The following is a 20,853-nucleotide window of genomic DNA, read 5'->3' as shown; positions in this document are numbered from 1 at the left end:
AAATATGGAAAAAAAAAAAAAGTGTACCTGGACTTTGGCACGGAATAATATTTTTGGGAGGGCATGCAATGTTTGCGATAGCTATAGGTATATATTTTTTAATTTTAGACTATGAATTGCACTAATTAGTAAAAATATATATAATTTTTACCCTTTGTCTCCGGATATGGCTCATACAATGTTGTTCCAATTTGACATAGCTACCAAGCTTGTGAAATTATGATTAATCTATAACAAAATATGATACTCCACTGTTTATAATGAAAAAAATGAGAAATAAGTTTCAAATTATTTAATACTTATTGATTCGAGGAGCTCTAGAAAATTTGAGGATTTTTATATCTTTTTTATTTTATTTTTAAGAATCTTTAAGTTCTCCGTCGGTAGAAAATTCAAAAAATATATACTGATTATTGTTTTTAAAATACTAAAAAAATCACCAAAAATAATTTTAAAAGATTTTTAAAAGTTTGGTAAACCCGCGCCCAAATCTCCAGTCCGGATCCTGTCCAGTCCGCCCAGACTAGTTTGGTCCATTTTTTGCATCCGAAGCCCAAATTTGTTCGGGGTAAAGAAAGAACCGGAGAAAGTGATGAAGCTGATTCTCGACGAAGACGATTACGCCGTGCAGGAACTCGATAAGGCCATAAGCATCCTGTCTTCTTTAAAACAAGCCAGAGGGATTGAAACCACTGACGAAGCCATAAGGATCGTTTCTTCATTGACAGAATTGAAGACAAAGGAATCGGTTCCGAATGAATCCAAGTGTCCGATGTCGGGAGAGACTATGGGTGACCCTGTCGTGGTGGCCTCTGGGCGGGTTAGACTCACGGTTCAACTGCATTCTTGATTTTCTCTATCGAAATCTTGGTTTGTTTGTTTTTTTTTTTTCGCGAAATTAATTCAGTCAGCGTTGAATTCCATCGGTTTTACTTGCATTACTATTCGGGTTTTTCGCGGGTTCATGAGTCCAAGATTTCCTTTACTATCAGCACTTGGGTTTTGGCTTTTTTTTTTTTTTTCCTCTCTTGATTTCTGGGTTATAGAGCTTAATTCCCTTCTGTTTGCATTATGATCTGGGTAATGTGTTTCTTTTACAGGAATCATATTCTTGCTTCAATTGGTTATTAAAGATCCTCAATGGCATCAAAGGTTTTATCGACGCCGCAGTGCTGGCTTCCCCGGACCGAAGCCGTATCGATTCGCTCCTCGACAACATGTCCTCTTCGCTTTCGGATCAGAAGAGTTCTGCCAAGACCCTCCGGTGGCTCACAGACGAGTACCCCCCGTATCGGGACCTTCTCGGCAACAACGAGGCTGTTTCTAAATTGCTCGAGCCACTTGTTGTTCCCCGTAACGCTTGCCTCGATCTCCATCTCCAAGGAGATATAATCGCCACGGTTTTAAACATCTCGCTGCCCGAAGGGAACAAGAAAGCGGTGGTAGAAAAAGAAAGCGGTGGTAGAAAATCCGCGTGTGATCCCCTTGCTTATGGATGCCTTGAGAACCGGTACCACTCTGACGAAGAGGAATGCTGCTGAAGCACTTTCCAAGTTATCAGAGCTCGATTCGAACAGGACCCTCATCGTTGAATCTGGTGCTCTCGGGCCTTTGATTCGTCTGGTAGGAGAAGGGAACCCGGAAACTATGGCCTGCGCAGCAATGTACATGCTTTGCCGCGGTCCAATCACCGATACGTATGGAGAAAAAGCTGTCAGCGACGGCGCAGTGAGGGTGGTTTTGAGGAAGGTCATGGACGGTGCTTTCCTTGAGTTGTTGTTACCCGTTTTGGTGACGCTTTCTAGACTTCCGAGTGCTGCTGAAGAAATGGGAAGGATGGGTGCTGTGGCTTGCTTGCTCAAGATCATGCGGAAGAGGGGTAATAAAGACAGCAACGCTGTAGAGAGTTGTGCTGCGATTTTGTTCGATATTTGCTCGAACGTTAAGGATAAACTCAAGGAGGTGAAGCAAGAAGAAGCTACGAACAATACGATATCGACGGTGGCACAGATGGGGACTCAAAGGGCCAGAAGAAAGGCCACTGGAATTCTTGAGATGGGGAACAATGTTGGTTAATGGGAAAATATCGCGGTACAGAGGTACATTCCTTCTGTAAATACCTAGGAGTATTCTTTTTCTGCTACAAGAAGTACTATAGATCAATCTGAGGTTGGTTTCAATGTAAAATGGTCACATATATGGAATTGTACAGACATTGCATGGGTATAGCCTGCAATTCCAGGCAGGTTTTTGGTCCATCTTGTTAGGCTTATGGATTAGCAAAAGGGATTTTGATTTTCTTCCCATCATCTTCATGAATGGTACATTAGTTTTGTGGTGAGATTGCTTGCTTTCTGTTCATCATCACGTAAGCGAAAGCAAGAACGAGATCGTGAAAATGCCTTTAAAAAATTTTTAGACAACTAAATTTTGTGATAGTGAGGATTGAGAGTGGGAGCGGAGATTAGGATGATGTGACCTAGGTCCTCTTGATTTTCACATACTTTTTCTCTTTCCTTCTTCCTAGTTGGTTTTGTATTAATTGCCTACCCTGATGTTATAGTTTGCCTTGGGTTCTGACTTGCGGAGACGAATAAGTAGTAGATTGTATGGATTACGTTAGTATGTTACCTGTAGATCAATGACCTGATTGTGTAGAGAAAATTTCATATGTAGCAGAGATGAAAATACCGTAAACAAAATATGCAACCATATACAAAAGAGATAGACTTGTTCACGGCATGAACAAGTCATTTGCTGAGACGCCAAATCATATCTATCCATTTCGGCATTTAACGATCCGGATTTTAATGAAACTTTTCCGAAGAAAAGTCTTGAAAAGTTTCATTAAAATCTGGACCGTCCAATTCACTTTAGACATGCTCGATCTAGGCTCCGTAAACTGTTTTTTTCTATACAAAATCACTTCCATAATTAGATTGGAAACATTGAATTATCCTAACAGAAGCGGAAAAGAAAAACCTTTAATCACATTTAAATTCTGAATGATATACAAGTAGAATCTGGATTGTTCATGGACTGTACCATCCAATTTGCATAATGTGGGCTTAACAAATTGAGTCTTCTCAATTAGTTCTACAAAATGAACGCTTTCAATCACTTTAGTGTCAAATGAGCCCACGCTTTGAGGGGATATTGTGCCGAATTATGGTCAGTAATTGTCACTGTTCCTTTGTACCGAAATTCGTTTGTATTTCTGTACGGAGGAATTTTTGACCGCTGGATAGCATAAAATTTTTGAAAAAAAATAAAAAATATTCTCACACAATCTAACGACAGCAAACGCATGGGTACACTTCTTGTGGTTTATGCCATCTAACAAAAACAAAACAGAGCTTGTTTTTGTCTTTTTTTTGAATATCTATTTCGTGCTGGGTCTTAAAAAATTGATCAAAATCTCAATAAGTACGCTAAAGATGAAACCAAGCGAAAAACTTATTTTCTTGATTTATTACTTTGGTGAACCACAAGTGTGTGTTGCGGGAAAAAAAGGGAAATAATTTTGCAACTCCCTTTTATGTTAACGTCACTCTCTTGCAAGTGTATTTTTGCACAAAAAATACACTTGGAATGAAGTGATGTTAACAAAAAAAGGAGTGACAAAATTCAGCAGCAAAAAAAAACTACCCCTCAGAAAAAGGAAAATAAGCTCAATAAAAGAAGTTAGACAACCCAAGGTTGGCCAGGTGATCTTTCGCTTGGACTTTGGGGTTTGCTCGTTTATAAGGTCTCATGTTTGAGATTCAATTCTCATTGTCAGTAACTTTCGGGCCATGCGTTACAAAAAAAAAAAAACTCGATTCCGCTAATAGGTGCCCCTGGGGCATAAGTTTAGGGCACATGTTTATTTCGACCAACCAGAAAATGCAGATAATATATAAGAAAACAGTACAACAAAAGGACACTACCGATCCGGAAATACAAGAAACAACAGACAAAAAACACAAGAAAAAAAGAAAACAAAAAGCCGCATGGAACCACGACGCCAGAGCCGGACCCATCGAACACACTCGTGAGGAGGGGTTGGAGAGCCCGCAATTGAGAGGCCAGGTAGGAACACCCCTCCTGGATGACCCGCCGCACCAACTCGAACTCGTCCCGCCACAGACTAAAGGCAGAAGCCGCTGCAGACGCCGTTTTCGTCGCCGGTACACTGATTTCAAGAAAAACTAGATCTAAAACCCTAGCTCTGGCTCATGAGTCCAAAAATGATGGGGAGAGTGGGAGATCTCGTCTTCCAAAGAAGAGAGTCTCAACCACCTCACAACCATGGAAGGAAAAGAGAGACAAAAGAGAGACCAGAGAAGAGAGAGAGATTGAAGGAGAGGGGGACTGAGAGGTGGAGAGGTAGGAAGAGAAGAAAAAGGGGGAAACAGAAAAGAGGGGAAGGGGGCGGCGGAAATGGGGAGGAGGGGAAACCCTCCCCAGGGAACTCTCTCTCTCTCTAGAGCTCTCCTGACTTCCTTTATTGGGCACATGTTTATGATTCCTTAAATACTTTAGATGCAATAAATATACCTAAATCTATGAGTTGTGTTTATAAGGTTACTTTTGTTATTCAATATATTGCTTGACTTCTTTTATGCACTACTACAATAAACCATAAAGATCACAGCAATTGGCCGTGATTGTAAGTTTTTCATCACACTCCTGCTATCGTGATGGATCTAAGTGTGATTGTAAGTCACTCTCTTTTATCACGGTTATAAACCGTGATTGAAAGAGAGAAACAATCACGGCCAAAAGGCGTGATCGTTTCTCTTTTATCACGGTTATAAACCGTGATTGTTTCTCTTGGGCGTGATCATTTCTCTTTTATGGGTGTGATTGTATGTCACTTTAGATCACGGTTTATAACCGTGATTGAAAGTTCAAAATGATCACACCACCATAAACTGAGATGAAAAATCATTGCGCGTGATCTTTTCTTTGTATCTACTAAATCATCTTTTCTTGTCATTACCAAGTTTCGAACCCATGCACCCTTAGTTGATATCCCAAGCCTTTACCACTAAGCTAGCCAAGAACTTCTGTTACATTAGGAAAACAAAAATATTTATACTTACTTCCTAAAGTGTGAAAACTTTTTTTCCCCCTTAAAATTTGCTGAATTTTTTGAAATGCAATTAACATGATATTAAAATATATAAAAATACATATATAAACATATAAAAATACATATATAAACATTGTTTAAAAAATTTTAAAAATACGACAACAGATCTTTTGCCGATCAAAATTAGTTGTTGGTCACCAAAAAAATTTATTGGGGCAAAAAAAAAGTTTACCTAATGTGTCAAACGTATACTTGGAAGACATCCAAAATAACTAAATTTCACTACTACAATAAACCATAAAGATCATGGCTCGCCCAAGTGAAAATCGGGCACTAGTGGAATAGTCTGTCCATCGTCGAAGAAACAACTAGGCACTGGTGGAACCTAGTTGTGGGATTTGTCTTCTCTCTCACTCTCTCTCTATCTCTCTTTGGGCGTGAAGATGGATGAAACGTAAAGATTTTTTGGGATGAGTGTAATTAGGGTTTATCTTCTTACATTTTGTATTAAAAAAAAAAAACTTTTCGAAGTTCTCAAACGACATCGTTTTCTCACATAACTTTTTAAAGTCTACCTAAATGAGTACTAGCTTGCCCACGTGAAAATTCAACCTAAATAGGTAGGGTTTTTATCTCACTGCAAGAGTGAGATTATTTATTTCACTTTTTTTCGCGCTAAAGTTTTTTATCACGCTACAAGGGTGAGGTCATTTCTCTTTTATCTCGCCACAAGAGCGAGATCTTTTATCTCATTCTTTTTCGCCATAAAATCTTTTATCACGCCACAAGGGTGAGATCTTTTTCTCTTTTTTATCACGCCACAAGGGTGGGGTCTTTTCTCTTTTATCTTGCCACAAGAGCGAGATCTTTTATCTCATTTTTTTTCCGCCCTAAAATCTTTTATCACGCTGCAAGGGTGAGGTTGTTTTTCTTTTATCTCACCGCAAGAGCGAGGTCTTTTATTTTGTGCTAAAACCCACTTTTTATCTCAGCTTTGGACTTAAACTGAGATAAAAAATTTTAAGCACCACTTTTTATCACGCTTTCACTGAAAACCGTGATCTTTGTGAATCTACTTAGCGTGACGCATATCTATTATTGTAGTAGTGATGGGAGTGGTTTATATTTTTAATGTCATTATTAATAGATGTTAGAATGAGTATAAAAAATGTAATTAAAACATTTAATGAACCCTAATTTTGTGCCTCAAATTTATGCCCCAGAGACACCTTATAACATTTGCCAAAAAAAAAAATACTGTACTAAAAAGAAGAAGAAGTTAGGACAGTTATGTTGAGAGAGAGAGGAGAGTCAAATCACGGCAATTAAACCGTGTTAACTAACATAAAACACGACTGGATGTGTGACCCTGACAAATACAAGAAGCTGTCATGGTGGGACCCAGGGACCCTGCTGAGCGGCACCCCTGTCGAGCGGGTGCCGAGCGGCCAATCCGGCCGTTCATCTCGAAATCAACGGTCCGGATCGAAACATCTTCTTCCTTTTTCTTTTTCTTTTTTAAAATTCGTTCGGTACCTTTATATCCGGACTGTCTAAAACACTTTTAGACGGCCGAGATCCGCTAGGCACCCCTGCCAAGCACCCCTTGGCAGGGTCTCCCAATCCGTCATGGTGACCTTACTTTCAATGAGAGGTGCCTTTCCCACCCCCTGACACCCCACCCCACCCCACCCGACCCACAATCCCATTTCCACTATTAAACCCTCTCCCCTAGAGCTGCAAACGAATCGAGCCATTCGCGAGCGGCTAGCAGCTCGGCTCGTTAGTAGCTCGTTCAAGCTCAGCTCGGAAATTAAACGAACAAGCTCGAAAGTAAACGAGCTGAGCTCGAGCTAGGATAAGCTCGGCTCGAGTCGGCTCGCGAGCCGGGGTATATACACTTAAATTTAAGATTTTTATTGTTATTTCATAATTTGTTCTTTTCGTTTTCAGTTTCCAGTCAATCAAAGGAGGCCAGAGCACACGCACTTCAACACCACTCAACTAGGCTATATTAAACTAAACTTAACATCACAAGTGGTTATAAAACATAGTGCCCTGTCATTCCATTCATTTTTCTACACTTGGCCCATGCACTGATTCCTAACTAGGGAGGTTGAAGTTTGAGTAGTTCCACGTAGAGGAATGAAAGAATTACTGTTTTAACCCCCAAAAAGGAGTGAATTCGCGTTTGGTATTAAAAAGGGTAACAGTAATTAATAATTGGACCAACTTAGAACAAAAGGGAAAATACAAAATGTAAGTCGAGGCAATTAAAATTGTAGAGACCAAGTTGATACAAACACTTAATTACAGGAACCATTTCTGTTTTTTTCCCCTAAAAAAACATAGCTACCACCACCAATTTATCGGTTAAAAAACGGGCGCCGCTATTCGCAGCCCTTTATTTTCTCCCGTAGCCCACCACATTTCGGTAAATGGTTGTTGAAAATCATAAATAACATTTCGGTAAATTGCTGTTGAAAACAAGATTATATTTCGGTAACTACATGTCGAAAATATATTCAACTTTCGGTAAATAACTGCCGAACATGCATTTTCGGTAAACATCTGTTGAAAAAAATATTATATTTCGATAATTGGATGCTGAAAATATATCTCGATTTTGGTAACTAACTGTCGAGTATAATTAGAAATTTTTAACGGGCTACGGAAGTAAATAGAGGACTGCGAATAGTATCGCCCTAAAAAACAATAGGATTTTTTTTAGATCCGAAAAAACAATAGGATATATAGGAGAAACTCCGCCAAATAGAATAATTTTTCCTCAACCTACCCCAAATTACCTTTACCAAAAATCCGTCAAATGCCTTTTCACCGGGGTGTACATACAAAAAAAAAACGAAAAATAGGAAAAATGGGAAAATTCCCAGATCTCCGCCGGATCCAAATCCTGTCCAAAGCTTTTTCTCCCCACATCTATCTATCTATCTATTTCATCTTTTCACCACAGCATGATAGCATATTATATTAATGAATACAATCTATCTCATCTTTTCTATTTCATCTTTACACCATAGCATGACTAGCATATTACATTAATGATTACAATCGATCTATCTCATCTTTTCATTATTTTTTCACCATAGCATGACTAGCATATTATATTATTGATTACAATCGATCTATCTCATCTTTTCATCACAGCATGACAACATATTAATGAATATATGAATACAATCGACGGCCAAGATTAGATTTCAGCTCCAACTTTAATAAAGCTAACGTCGTTTCCCTCGCCCGCCCACCCCATCCCCCCGCTCTCTCCCATATATAAATAACCCCACGCACCTCCTCACTCATCGCGCTTCTCTCTTTCTCTCTCTCTCTCTCTCTCTCTCTCTCTGAACCAGTCCCCGACCTCTCTCTCTCTCCACCGGTTTCACCTCCTTAAGGTAAGCTCTCCCCGTCCTTCCGCACTTCAACTCCGAGAACCTCCACCATCTTCCGCACTTCAACTCCGAGAAACTCCACCATCTCCTTCCGCACTGCAACTCCATCACCTTCTTCCGCACTTCAAAATCCATCAGTCCAACTCCGCCGTCTCCTTCCGCACTTCAACTCCGAGAACCTCCACCAACTTCCGCACTTCAACTCCGAGAAACTCCACCATCTCCTTCCGCACTTCAACACTTCAACTCCGAGAAACTCCACCATCTCCTTCCGCACTTCAACTCCATCACCTTCTTCCGCACTTCAACTCCATCAGTCTATCCACTCTCTCACTCTAAATCACAAACCCAATTCCATTTCTCTCTCCTTTCCTAGTCAAAACAAAGTTCAAGCCAAATACAGTCGATCTTCCATTTCTCTCCCCTTTCCTAGTCTTTCATCGTCACCCAGAGTCAAGAATTCCATTTCTATCCCCTTTCCTAGTCTTTCATCGTCACCCAGAGTCTAGAATTCCTTTCATGGCAAACCCAGATGACACCGGCCCCGATTCCCGCAATGCCAAAACTCCCACGCTCACGGAGTTAAAGAAAGAATTGGAGAAACTGATAAAGCTGATTCTCAACGAAGACGATTACGTGGTGCAGGAACTCAATAAGGCCATATGCATTTTGTCTTCTCTGAAAGAAAAGAATGCCAGAGGAAATGAAACCATTGACGAGGCCATAAGAGTTGTTTCTTCTTTGAGAGAATTGAAAATCAAGGAATCGGTTCCGAAGCAATTCAAGCGTCCAATGTCCAGAGAGATCATGGGCGACCCTGTTGTGGTGGCCTCTGGCCAGGTAGGTTGGACTCATGCACGGTTCAAATGCATTCTTAATTTTCTTTTGTCAAAAGGTTTCTTTTTTTTTTATTATTCAAGATTTCCTTTACTTAGGACTTGGAATCAGGAAGTTAGAGCTTTGAATATTTTCATTTTGTTTATATCAGCACTTGGGTTTTGCTCCTCCGCTTTCTTGTCGATCAGAAATGAATAATCTGAGTCGTTCTTTGAACTTTCTTTTGGTATGGTGGTTTTTTTTACTACTTCATTTCCCGTCCTCTCCTAGGATCACAGAGTTTAATTCCCTTGTGTTTGCATTATGATCTGAGTTGTAGTGGCCTAGTGGTGTATATGAATTCATATTTGCACTCTCGAATACAATAACTCTAGGGTCCCCGAATAATTTCCGCAAAATGATTCCAAAAGTGAAATTAGTAATCGAGATTCACTTCAATGTGTGGAACCTAAACATCTGAGTGAATTTGAATCATTGATCTCTCTTTCGGGAACCTTTTTGAGGTCCCTAGCATTGCTTCTCTTGAAAATAAGACTTCTATTTAGTCAGTCTACGTCATTTCTTGTGGATTTGCTTGTTGCACTGCAAAATTGTAGGAGCAGTATGTTTCTGTTGGTGCTACCATTAGGATTTTATAATGTGTGCTTTATTTATTTCACTCCTTCCCCAATATGTCAGCTTTGTTGTAGTCAAGAAATTTAGGAAATAAATTTCACAGGTATCTTGAGTTCATGAAAGTTATCATATTATAGGGACAGAGAGACAAAATGCAATCGGTTATTTTTTTCGAGCTGTAGTGAACATGGGTAGGTAAAGTTTGTCCTGCCACGTTCGGTTGATCTAGAATTGCATACCTGAAGGAATTTTATCTGGTATTTTTTTTCGATTTTTTTTTCCAGTTAATGATTTGGGAACCCAGACGTCAATTTCCCTAATTCATTCACCGAGGCTGCAAGGCTATTGTATTCCTTCCCTTTTAGCTCAATGGTTAGGTCGCAGTTTCTAACATTTTTGGCTTTTATTTGTTTGGGTAATGTATTTGTTTGTTAACGGTGCTATGCTTAGCGTACAATTCTCAGGCCCTTATTCATAATTCAGCTAGTGATACGTTACTTTTTCTTTTTCTTTTTTGACGGCTCAATTGGCTTTTATAATCATTACCTTTCTCATTACTATTTTGTTTTGCTCTATTTTTTCAGATGAGATTTTGATTCAAAGACGTATAATGAGTACTTCTCTCTTTGGATGTCATAGTTTCAGTAATAAAAACCTAACTAATCTTAACTAATTCAGTCATGAAACCCATTCTTTAAGGGTATATTTCGACTTGATGGAATCCAATACCATCATCAGATTTATACGTTGTAACCTTTGGTTGGTTATACTTTCATGTCTTTTATTTCAGATTTACTAATTTGAAGAAATTTCTTTACCTTGGATGACATTAAGAATTCGGTACATATAAGTCCCTTTTTCGATTATTTAGATAGGCATCTTAATTTATTAGCTTTAACCCATGCATGTGCTTCCTCCGCATAGATTACTTTTCTCCGAAATGGGGTGGTCTGTGATATCTTGGGCCAAACTACAAAAAAATCCTTTATTCTCCTATTTTCTGCATGTTTTTTTTTTCTTTCAATTTTCCTGCATCGATCTTTTGTACTTACAAAATATCTCTGTGTTGATATTAATTAAGTTTCAGTTAAGTCAAGCACGGAACGGGGGTATTGTTATCCATGATGGACACTCAAATGACATTCGCGTGACGAAGGTATACTCTCCGAACTACTCTATTTCTATTCTTCTTACATCTATTTTCACCTCACCGAGTAACTTTATTCCTATACTCCTTATACATTTTTGTCTTCCTAAAAGGAAAAAGAAAAATCTGGAGGAAAGTGCAAGGGAAAAGAGAAGGTGACATCCACGAGCAGGGGAAGAGAAAATGCTATTCAAGTGGTATGATTAATTCTACCACACTTTGCTCTCTCTCTCTCTCTCTCTCTCTCTCTCTCTTAATTTGAACCATGATCATGTACTTTTCTGCAAATTCTGTAAACGAATGGGACCTTGACCTTCAAAAGGTTAGAGGGACAAAACTGGATTATTTGTTGAATACAAATTTCGATCCGTGCCATGCACTAGTGCTATCATATATATATTATAGGGAAAGTGAGACAAAATGCAATCAAGTATATATGTCTTACTTCAATTAGTTAAAGATTCCCAATGGTATCAAAGGTTTCATCTTCGTTACTCATTGTTCGAAACATCAGTGTGCTGTGTTATTGCAATGCTTCTTCATTTTTCTTCATTCCTGACTCCTGAGTTTTGTGGTTTCTTCTGTTTAAAGCCACTCTTTAATTCATCCTTTTGTGGGCTGTGTTTTAACTGCAGACCTACTGTTTATACTCGTTTTTTGAACCAAACTTTGGACTAGCGCTGAAAGGCCATTTAATTAAAGGGAAATGACAGCCCAAGATGTGTTTTAATAATTAATACCTACCATAGACATGCTAAGAATATTTGTTAATACTGAAAATGTATTTGGCGGACATTAATTATCAAAACACGTCATTGGCCGTCATTTTCCCTTTAATTAATATTTAATTAAATTGGGCCGTAAAATAAAGACATTTTGGACTGAAATTAATAGGCCAAATCAATTTTACGTGGGCCCGGTTGAATTCAGTCTAATCAAGCCGTAGGCCTAAAGTTATTTATTTTTGGGCTGTGCTTATTTGAAGCCCAATGGAGCAAATAAGTAGGCCTTTTATTATTTAAGAGGCCCATTATCTTGTCCGGAAAGAATCCTACAAATACAAAAAAATATTTAAATGAGAACAAAAAAATAAGCCAATTAGCTTATTTAGCTTGAACGGGGCCTTAATACATGCAAAGAATATTTACCACATGCTTTTCTTGTTCGTGGGTAGTTAATGGAAGTTAGTGGGCTTCTCCCACTCCCTTTTTTTGTGGGCACCTGATGAGTAATAGGCCAAATGGCCATGTGTTTATCTTGTATTTGTTAGTTTTTCGTTAATTTTTTAGGGATTATTATATTGTCATAATGAGAGGAATCTAAAAAGTAAAAATTTATAATCGAAATTCAATTTTTTTTAAATAAAAATGAAAAAATTGGCTTATTGGTTTATTTTTGACTTTATTCAAAAAAATTAGGTTCCGATCGTAATTTTTTACTTTTTAGATTTATCTTGTCATGACGATGTAATAATCCTCAAAAAATTGGCGAAAAACTAACAAATATGAAAAAAAATTTGAATAAAAACAAAAAAAAAAGCCAGTTAGCTTTTTTAGCCGAACGGGGCCTAACTACCCATGATCCCATGATAGTGAAAACATGGGACACTTGGCACGACGGGAAGAAAGGCGGGAAATCCATCCCATGCAAAACCATGGACATTGTTTGCCTATAAATACAAGTTCACAAGACGGAAAAATGGTTCTCACACCAATCAAGCCTAGCGCTTAAACTAAAGTCTTCCCAGCGAAGTAACTATTTTACTTTTCCTGCATTCACTTGATTACTTCATCAAGTAATTTGGGTTTTACTTTTCCTTGTACCCAACTTTATTATTCCGACATAATAAAGTTTGTCTTTATTTTTATGTTGCTCTCTTTTCTACACGATTAAGAAATAGCCAAGTCTACGCTCGTTGTGGCAAAACCACGAACCATCACTGCAATTTAGCCCTTAGGTTTGCAGTACTTTTGCCGTACAGTTATGAAGTCAGAAAAGGACATCCAGTCCTTTACGTTGGACACAACAAGCCCTGACATGCCCGCGCTCAATCCTTGAGCGATTTTGTGACCAAACACCTACGATCGTCCCTCCATTGCGGAATGGTTTCGCCAATGCCACAAGACATGCCCGAATACCAAACAAGACCGTGACCCTGGCCTCTGGGCAGGTTAGACTCACGGTTCAACTGCACTCTTAATTTTCTTTATCAAAATCTTGGTTTGTTTTTTGATTACGTTTACTTTCATGAATTAATTCTAAGATAGGGTTTATGCTTTAATTTTGTTACATTTTGAATTCAGTCAGAGTTGAATTCCGTTGGTTTTACTTGCATTACTATTTGGGTTCTTGGTGGGTTTTTGAATTCAAGATTTCCGGTGCCGCACCATTGGGAGCTTGATCTTTTACAGTCGGTTTAATTTTTGCAGGAAGAGGATGTGAGTGTGGTCCAGTCCATCCCGCTCCCATGTTATGATGTTGTAGATCATACGAAGAATGGAGTTTATACGGTTAGTTCGGGGTATGAATCGGCTCTATCAATTGGGCAACAGGGAAGTGGAAGGCAAATGGAACGAGGGGAGCCGAGCACAAGGAATGAGGACAGAAGGGTCAGGAAGAAGGTATGGGCTCTCCTGATTCCTAACAAAATTAACCATTTCATGTTCAAATGCATCAATGAATCATTTCGATCAAGGAAAACTTGATAAGGAGAAAGGTGACTCAGGACTTGCTTTGCCCAATGTGTAGCAACGATTGAGAAACTTTTCCCCACTTATTTTTGGAGTGCCGATTTGCTCAGATTATGTGGAGGATATCGCCGCTTGGGTGTGTCCCGAACATGAATGAGCAGTCGTCCATTCTTGCTTGGTTCGATAACGTGATTGGTCGCTGGAAGGGAACAGAGGAGGGCGGTATCATGTTAACACTGATACCATTGATTTTATGGAGGATACGGAAGTGTGGGAAAGAGGTGGTTTTTAATGATGGGAGCCCCGATCTGCAATACACATTCGATGTTTGAAACATCAGTGTGCTGTGTTGTTGCAATGCTTCATTCTTTTTTACCCAAAAAAAAAAAATGCTTCATTCTTCCTCATTCCAAGTATTAGCATCGTAAGGCAAAACCGGTGTAATAAATAACCAAAATCGAGCCTTAAGTCTCAATCAATTGGGGTAAGTTTCAACAATCCGTGTTTTCCTTTGAGCTAAAACCGGTGTAATGAATTAGTGATATATACTTCCTGAGTATTGTGGTTCCTTATGTTTATAACCACTCTATAATTCATCTTTTTGAGGTGTGTTTTTTAATTGCAGACCTACAATTGTCCCTCCATTGAGGAATGCTTTCGCCAAGGCCACAAGACACGCCCGAAAACCAAACAAGAACTCCCCAATTCTCTCCTCACCCCTAAAAACTTGCTCAAAAACATCATCGATTCACTCCTCAACAACATGATGCCCTCTTCGCTGTTGGATCAGAAGAGTTCTGCCAAGACCCTCCGGCAGCTCACCAAGCAGTACCCCCCGTTTCAGGACCTTTTTGGCAACGAGGCTGTTTCCAAATTGCTCGAGCCACTTGATGTTCCCGGTAACACTTGCCCTGATCTCGATCCCCAACTAGATATTATCACCACGGTTTTTAACATCTTGATCTCCAACTTGCTCAAAAACATCACCGATTCGCTCCTCGACAACATGATGTCCTCTTTGCTGTCGGATCAGAAGAGTTCTGCCAAGACCGTCCGGCAGCTCACCAAGCAGTACCCCCCGTTTCGGGACCTTTTCGGCAACGAGGCTGTTTCCAAATTGCTCGAGCCACTTGATGTTCCCGATAACGCTTGCCTCGATCTCGATCTCCAACTAGATATAATCACCACGGTTTTTAACATCTCGCTGCCCGATGGGAACAAGAAAGTGGTGGCAGAAAATCAGCGTGTGATCCCCTTACTTATAAATGCCTTGAGAACCGGTACTAGTCAGACGAAGAGCAATGCTGCTGCTGCACTTCTCAACCTATCAAAGCTCAATTCGAACAGGACCCTCATCCATGAATCCGGTGCTCTTGGGCCTTTGATTCATCTGGTAGGACAAGGGAACTCAGAAACCATGACCGACGTCTGCAAAGCAATGTACATGCTCTGCTGGGATGGTGCCAACACCGATGCACATAGAAGAAAAGCTGTCAGCGACGGCGCAGTGAGGGTGATTTTGAGGAAGGTCAAGGACGGCGCTTTCCTTGATTTGTTGTTACCCGTTTTGGCAACGCTTTCTAGCCTTCCGAGTGCTGCAGAGGAAATGAGAAAGATGGGTGCTGTGGCTTGCTTGCTCAATATCATGGAGAGGGGTGATAAAGACAGCAACGCCGTAAAGAGTTGTGCTGCGATTTTGCGAAATATTTGCTCGTACGATAAGGATGAACTCAAGGATGTAAAGCAAGAAGAAGCTGCGAATGGTACCATATCCAGTGTGGCACTGAGGGGGACTCAAAAGAGCCGGAAGAAACGCCACTGGATTGTGTGACCTAGGACTAGAGGTGTCAAACAGGTCGTGCCGTGCTGCCACGGCCCATTTAACTCCGTGCTAACCGTGCTTCGTGCCGTGCCATGCCGGCCCGTTTATAGTATTTACTCAAATCGTGTCGTGTCGTGCCGTGCCGTTTGTCAATCGTGTCGTGCCGTGCCGGTCCGTTTACTTAAATCGTGTCATGTCATGCCGTGCCGTTTGCCAAACGTGTCGTGTCGTGCCGGCCCGTTTTCTTAAATCGTGTCGTGTCATGCCAACCCGTTTTCATAAATCGTGTCGTGTCATGCCAACCCGTTTTCATAAATCGTGTCGTGCCGTGCCGTTTTCAATCGCGTCGTGTCGTGCCAGCCCATTTTCTTAAATCGTGTCGTGCAGTGCCGTTTTCGATCGTGTCAAGACTTTCCGGCTCGTTTACTTAATCAGGTCGGGTTGGACCATGCCGTTTTAAGTCATGCCATTTTAAATAAATTCCTTCAATGATGGATGATGATAATGTCCTGTACAAGTTGAACAATGAGAAATAATCCCAGGATATGGATTTTGTTTAGTCCTTGTCTTGGAATTTATTTGGGAAGCTTGTGTTGGTAATACAAATATAATACTATGCATTAGTACATTACAACACCAAATTTTACATAGTGGTTTGTTTGTGTATGAAAGAACCTAGGGACCTGGGTTCAAGTCCTAATCCAGGCTGTCCAACCAACCCCTTTTTGTTTTTCTATTTTTTTCCCCCTTATTTCTACTATGTATTTTTTTCCTTTTTTTTTGTTGAGACTTTTTTTCTTATTTCTCTTTAGATTTGGAGTAAATAATATATAACTCTTGCATATTTCCTTTCATATTAAATTACTCTTGCACCATAAATATTTTGATAAGTTTATTTAATTTTACTCGTTAACTTGTAATGTTAAATTTACAAACCAAAGGTCCAAAGCCTATTCAATAACAAAAACAAAACAAATATTTTTTACCAAATAAAAATTGATTTTTTAAAAACATGATTTTTTTAAGAAATTGTTTTTTTTTAAAATTAAATATCTTAGATGTTTAAAGGTAAACAAATATTTTTTACCGAATAGAAATTGTTTACTTTTTTTAAAATTAAAAAAAGCCATGTGGCTTATTTATTTATTTTTTTTGTTTTTCCATGCCTCGTGCCATGCCCTTTCGTGCCCATGCCCGTGCCCGGCTAGAACCGTGCCATGCCGTGCCATTCCTGTCCACTTTTCGTGCCCGTGCCCGTGTCGTGCCGGGCCAACTTTCATGCCGTGCCCGTGTTGTGCCGCCCACTTCCGTGCCCGTGTCGTGCCCCAGGCCCAATAAGACCGTGCCGTGTCAGGCCAAGACCGTGCTTGTGACATGCCGTGCTGTGCCGTGCCGCCCCGTGCTCGTGTCGTGCCCGTGCCGTGCCGTGCCGGCACGGCCCATTTGACACCTCTACCTAGGTCCTCTTGGTTTCACGTACTTTTCTTCCTCCTAATTGGTTTTGTATTAGTTGCCTACCGTGAAATATGTTAGAAAAAACTTCTAAGAAATTCTTTCAAACGTACGATTTATTATGTTAATTAACTTTAATTACTAATTAAATTGTCGATTATCTCTTAAATTGAATTTGTGGTTGGTTTACTATAAAAAGGTAGGTAGTGCACGAGATGATGTTCTGATTTCAAGAGATATTTTTATCAAATATAAATATGGTACACACCATACACATATTCTGAAAATAACCTGCATATACTCTTGGCATTTTGAGCATCCAGACCGTTCTTGGTTCGCGGGAAAAGCTTTAGCTGCACACGTAGCTTCCTAGAGATCGTTTTATTTTGGGAATGAAATGTTATGCAACTCGGTGCAAGTGGAGACATATCTTCTCTAAGAACAATGCAATATATATACGTGTCTCGATTCACATAAGTTCTCTCTATATTCTTCTATATCTCTACCTAAAATATCATTTCAACATCTTATTGTTTTCGTGGTTGTCTTCATTTATTTATATTTACAGAAATTCTAACGAATATTTCCAACAATCTAAAAGAAGATATGCCTAGAATTTTCAGTAGAAAATTGGAGACCTTTTGCGTGCTGTACTTAGTTGACTTGGACCTTAAAAAGATTAAACTTGGATTCAATTTGTATGTCATTGGACTCATTACATGACTTTTAACTAGATCTTAATGATTTCAAAATGGAAAGAACAGGTCATTGAGATGATAAAATTCCGCATTGGGTGTTGTACAGAGGAATTTTCGACCGTCGGATTGCATAAAAATTTCAAAAAATAAAAAAATTCTCACACAATCTTAATGATCCCAAATACATGGGTACATTTCTTGTGGTTTATGCTATCTAACAAAAACAAAACAGAGCTTATATTGTTTTTTTTTCTGAATATCTATTTCGTGTTGGGTCTAAAAAAAATATCAAAATCTCAAAAAGTACGCTAAATATGAAACTAAGCCAAAAACGTACTCCGTATTTTCTTGGCCTAATACTATTACTTTGGGTTTCAAAAGTGATTTAAAACCCAAAAAACTTTTTTTTCATTTGTCATTTTCTGAATTTTCTCAATATTAGGCCATAGCTGCGGTAAGTTTAAAAAAAAAAAAGGCTACTCCAAGGCTTCGTTTGTTTGGACGTAAAATATTTTACATATTTTCCGGTGTTTAGTTGTGTAAAAAATGAGTAAAATATTTTATATTTTCCATCAATTGGATGAAAATAACTTACCCTTAAATCTTCCGTAAGTTATTTTCCGAAATGAACCCGCTTCAATTCTCACTGCTCAGTTTCCTTAATCGCCAGTCCTCTCATATCTCTCCACCGTTTAAACTCCCCATCTCCCTCTCTACACTATTTTGTTGATTTCTGAAAATATTTTCAAATGCCAACCAAACACCGAAAAATAAAAGTTTGAAATTTGTTTTCTGAAAAAACATTTTACATCGAAACAAACGGAGCCTAAGTTACAAAAAAAAATTCACAGAAAAAAGGAAAATAAGCTCAATAAAAGAAGTTAAGAGAACCCAAGGATTGGCCTAGTGGTTTTCAATAAAACTAAGGATACTGAGGGACCCCGATCGGTTATTGACAGCGCGCCGGGCCCACTCTAGCCACTGACAGCTGATCCGAACCGTTCAAAAATTCTAAAAAAAAATTCGAGTGGGCCTACGTATGCGAGAATCAAAGGCATCCGATATGTGTAGGTATTCGATCCAAACACCCCATTTATATATACATATATATATTCATACATATATATATATATATATATACACACACATACAGTCATTTTCAAATGAGGAGGTCTTTATTTTAGTTAAAATAAGGACCTCTCCATTTGTCTCATTTTCCGTTCGAATTTTGATGATTCGAGCCGCTCAATGTGTTCAAAAAATGATTTTAAGAGTACTCGCGAGGAATCAACAAAAAAAATGACCGGGAAGGACTTCATCCAAACAATTTTTATTTGAACCGTTTGATAAAAAACAAACAAAAACTACTCAGATGAAGCCTTTCTAGTCATTTTTTTTTCCTAATTCCTCGCAAGTACCCTTAAAATCACATTCTGAACACATTGAGCGGCTTGAATCATTGAAATTCTATCGGGAAAGGGAGGTCCTTATTTTATTAAGTTAAGGTGGTCCTTAAGAGAATGAGAGCGTGAAAATGCCTTTGAAAAACGTTTAGACTACTAAAATTTGTGATAGTGAGAATTGAGAATAGGAGTGGAGATTCCCGTCATAGAATTTGTCTCCATGATTTTTATATGATAAATCGGATGTCCGATCAGTTTGTGAGCATTTTAACTAATTTCGGAGTTTTAAAGTTATCGACCGAACAAGTCCTCCACCATCTTGGAACCCTTGGACTTCGTGGAATTTAAACATGTGACATTATGAACGCCAAAAGGAGTATTTGTTTTCTTATGCTAACCTTATCAAACCCTTGGGTTGTCCCTGTCTCTATGATCAGTGTTGATCTGTCTATATTCCTTTTGATCATCAGGTGTCTATAATAATGTTACAAAAAAACATGTTACTAATTGAAAACTCTTGGTCTTATTATTTGATTTTCAGGATTTTTGTTTTTTGAAGTGAAATCGAATTAGTTTGAAATATTTTCTCTGTTATGTTAAAAACATACGCAATATTCTACCTGCAATTCAACTCATCGACAAGAATATTTTCGTAAAAGTTGAAATAACAAATTTTATTGTACGGAATGACAGAAAATGAAATTAGAATTATTAGTCCAACTGCCCGTTTAAATTAGAATGATAAATTATTCATTTTTTTAATACATTTTTTTCACTACTTACTTTGTAATAGACCACACAAATGGGTACAAAATTACCAAGAAGAGCACGGAATAATTTTTCCGGGATGGGCATGCAACCTTGAGGATGTTTGCGAAAATGAATTTTAAATTATGAATTGCAGTTATTAGTAAAGGAAATTGATATTCGCGCTCCACTTTTTACTGATGGCGCTCCACTTTGTTCATGAAATTACTACTAATTTCACGTTAAAATTGGAGCGCCATCAATAAAAAGTGGAGTTTGAAAATCAATTTCCTTAGTAAAAGTAAATAATTTTTTTTCCGTAATTGTGAAATTACAAGTAAACTGTAACAAAGATCATACTTCCTCCATCCCAAATTGTTGTGTCTATTTTCCTTTTGGGACCTCTCAAAATATCGTTTATATTTCACAATATGTTTTTGTATGATTTTGAATGTTTGTTTAACAAAATCAATTAAGATCTATCAAACAGATATTCATATTCAATAGAAAAATATTCTCAATTAAAATATATAGACAATTTTATGAGAGGTCCCAAAAAGAAAACATACACAATAATTTGGAACCGGGGAGTAGTGTTTATTTTGAAAAACCGACAAACATCTTTCCAATTATTTAAAATTTAAAATTTGATTCGAAGACCACTTAACAACTCAACTTTTCTAAAACAGAAATTAGGGGATTTTACATTATTTTTGCATTTTTAAGAATCTCTTAAAGGTATCTTTTGGTAGGAAATTTTTAAAAGTTTGGTAAACCCGCACCCAAACCTCCTCTCTCTCTGCTACTAGAGAGAGAGAGTAACAGAATAGAGTGGCGCACAAAAACAGAGTCCCAACTCCTAGAGAGTAACAGAACAGAGTGGCGCACAAAAACAGAGTCCCAACTCCTATACTACATCACAAATCTACACCCGAATTTCAAGAACTCGATT

The 20,853-nt window shown here is 38.5% G+C and overlaps 2 protein-coding genes across 2 annotated transcripts; both read left to right on the top strand.

Annotated features, from left to right (window-relative positions):
• Positions 1-591: 591 nt before the first annotated feature.
• On the top strand, positions 592-1,541 carry LOC131317154 (U-box domain-containing protein 9-like). Its single transcript, XM_058346727.1, has 2 exons — positions 592-820; positions 1,101-1,541. The coding sequence occupies exons 1-2, from the start codon at positions 593-595 to the stop codon at positions 1,539-1,541; spliced, it is 669 nt and encodes a 222-aa protein (XP_058202710.1). The 5' UTR covers position 592.
• A 9,237-nt stretch (positions 1,542-10,778) lies between these two features.
• On the top strand, positions 10,779-15,610 carry LOC131317153 (U-box domain-containing protein 9-like). The gene is made up of 4 exons (XM_058346726.1): positions 10,779-11,098; positions 11,203-11,286; positions 13,519-13,710; positions 14,405-15,610. The coding sequence occupies exons 1-4, from the start codon at positions 10,844-10,846 to the stop codon at positions 15,608-15,610; spliced, it is 1,737 nt and encodes a 578-aa protein (XP_058202709.1). The 5' UTR covers positions 10,779-10,843.
• Positions 15,611-20,853: the final 5,243 nt, after the last annotated feature.

The sequence above is a fragment of the Rhododendron vialii genome, chromosome 2a (assembly GCF_030253575.1).
Source record: "Rhododendron vialii isolate Sample 1 chromosome 2a, ASM3025357v1".
In the NCBI taxonomy this organism is placed as follows: Eukaryota; Viridiplantae; Streptophyta; class Magnoliopsida; order Ericales; family Ericaceae; genus Rhododendron; species Rhododendron vialii.
Note: the sequence above shows the minus strand (reverse complement) of the source record. Positions and strands in the feature narration are given on the sequence as shown.

Excerpts from the sequence above, each read along its gene's own strand:
- LOC131317154 (XM_058346727.1), top strand. The coding sequence starts at position 593 with ATGAAGCTGATTCTCGACGAAGACGATTACGCCGTGCAGGAACTCGAT. Across the intron at positions 821-1,100 it reads TCGTGGTGGCCTCTGGGCGG|GAATCATATTCTTGCTTCAA; the intron begins GTTAGACTCACG and ends TTTCTTTTACAG.
- LOC131317153 (XM_058346726.1), top strand. The coding sequence starts at position 10,844 with ATGCATGTGCTTCCTCCGCATAGATTACTTTTCTCCGAAATGGGGTGG. Across the intron at positions 11,287-13,518 it reads GAGAAAATGCTATTCAAGTG|GAAGAGGATGTGAGTGTGGT; the intron begins GTATGATTAATT and ends TAATTTTTGCAG. Across the intron at positions 13,711-14,404 it reads ACAGAAGGGTCAGGAAGAAG|ACCTACAATTGTCCCTCCAT; the intron begins GTATGGGCTCTC and ends TTTTAATTGCAG.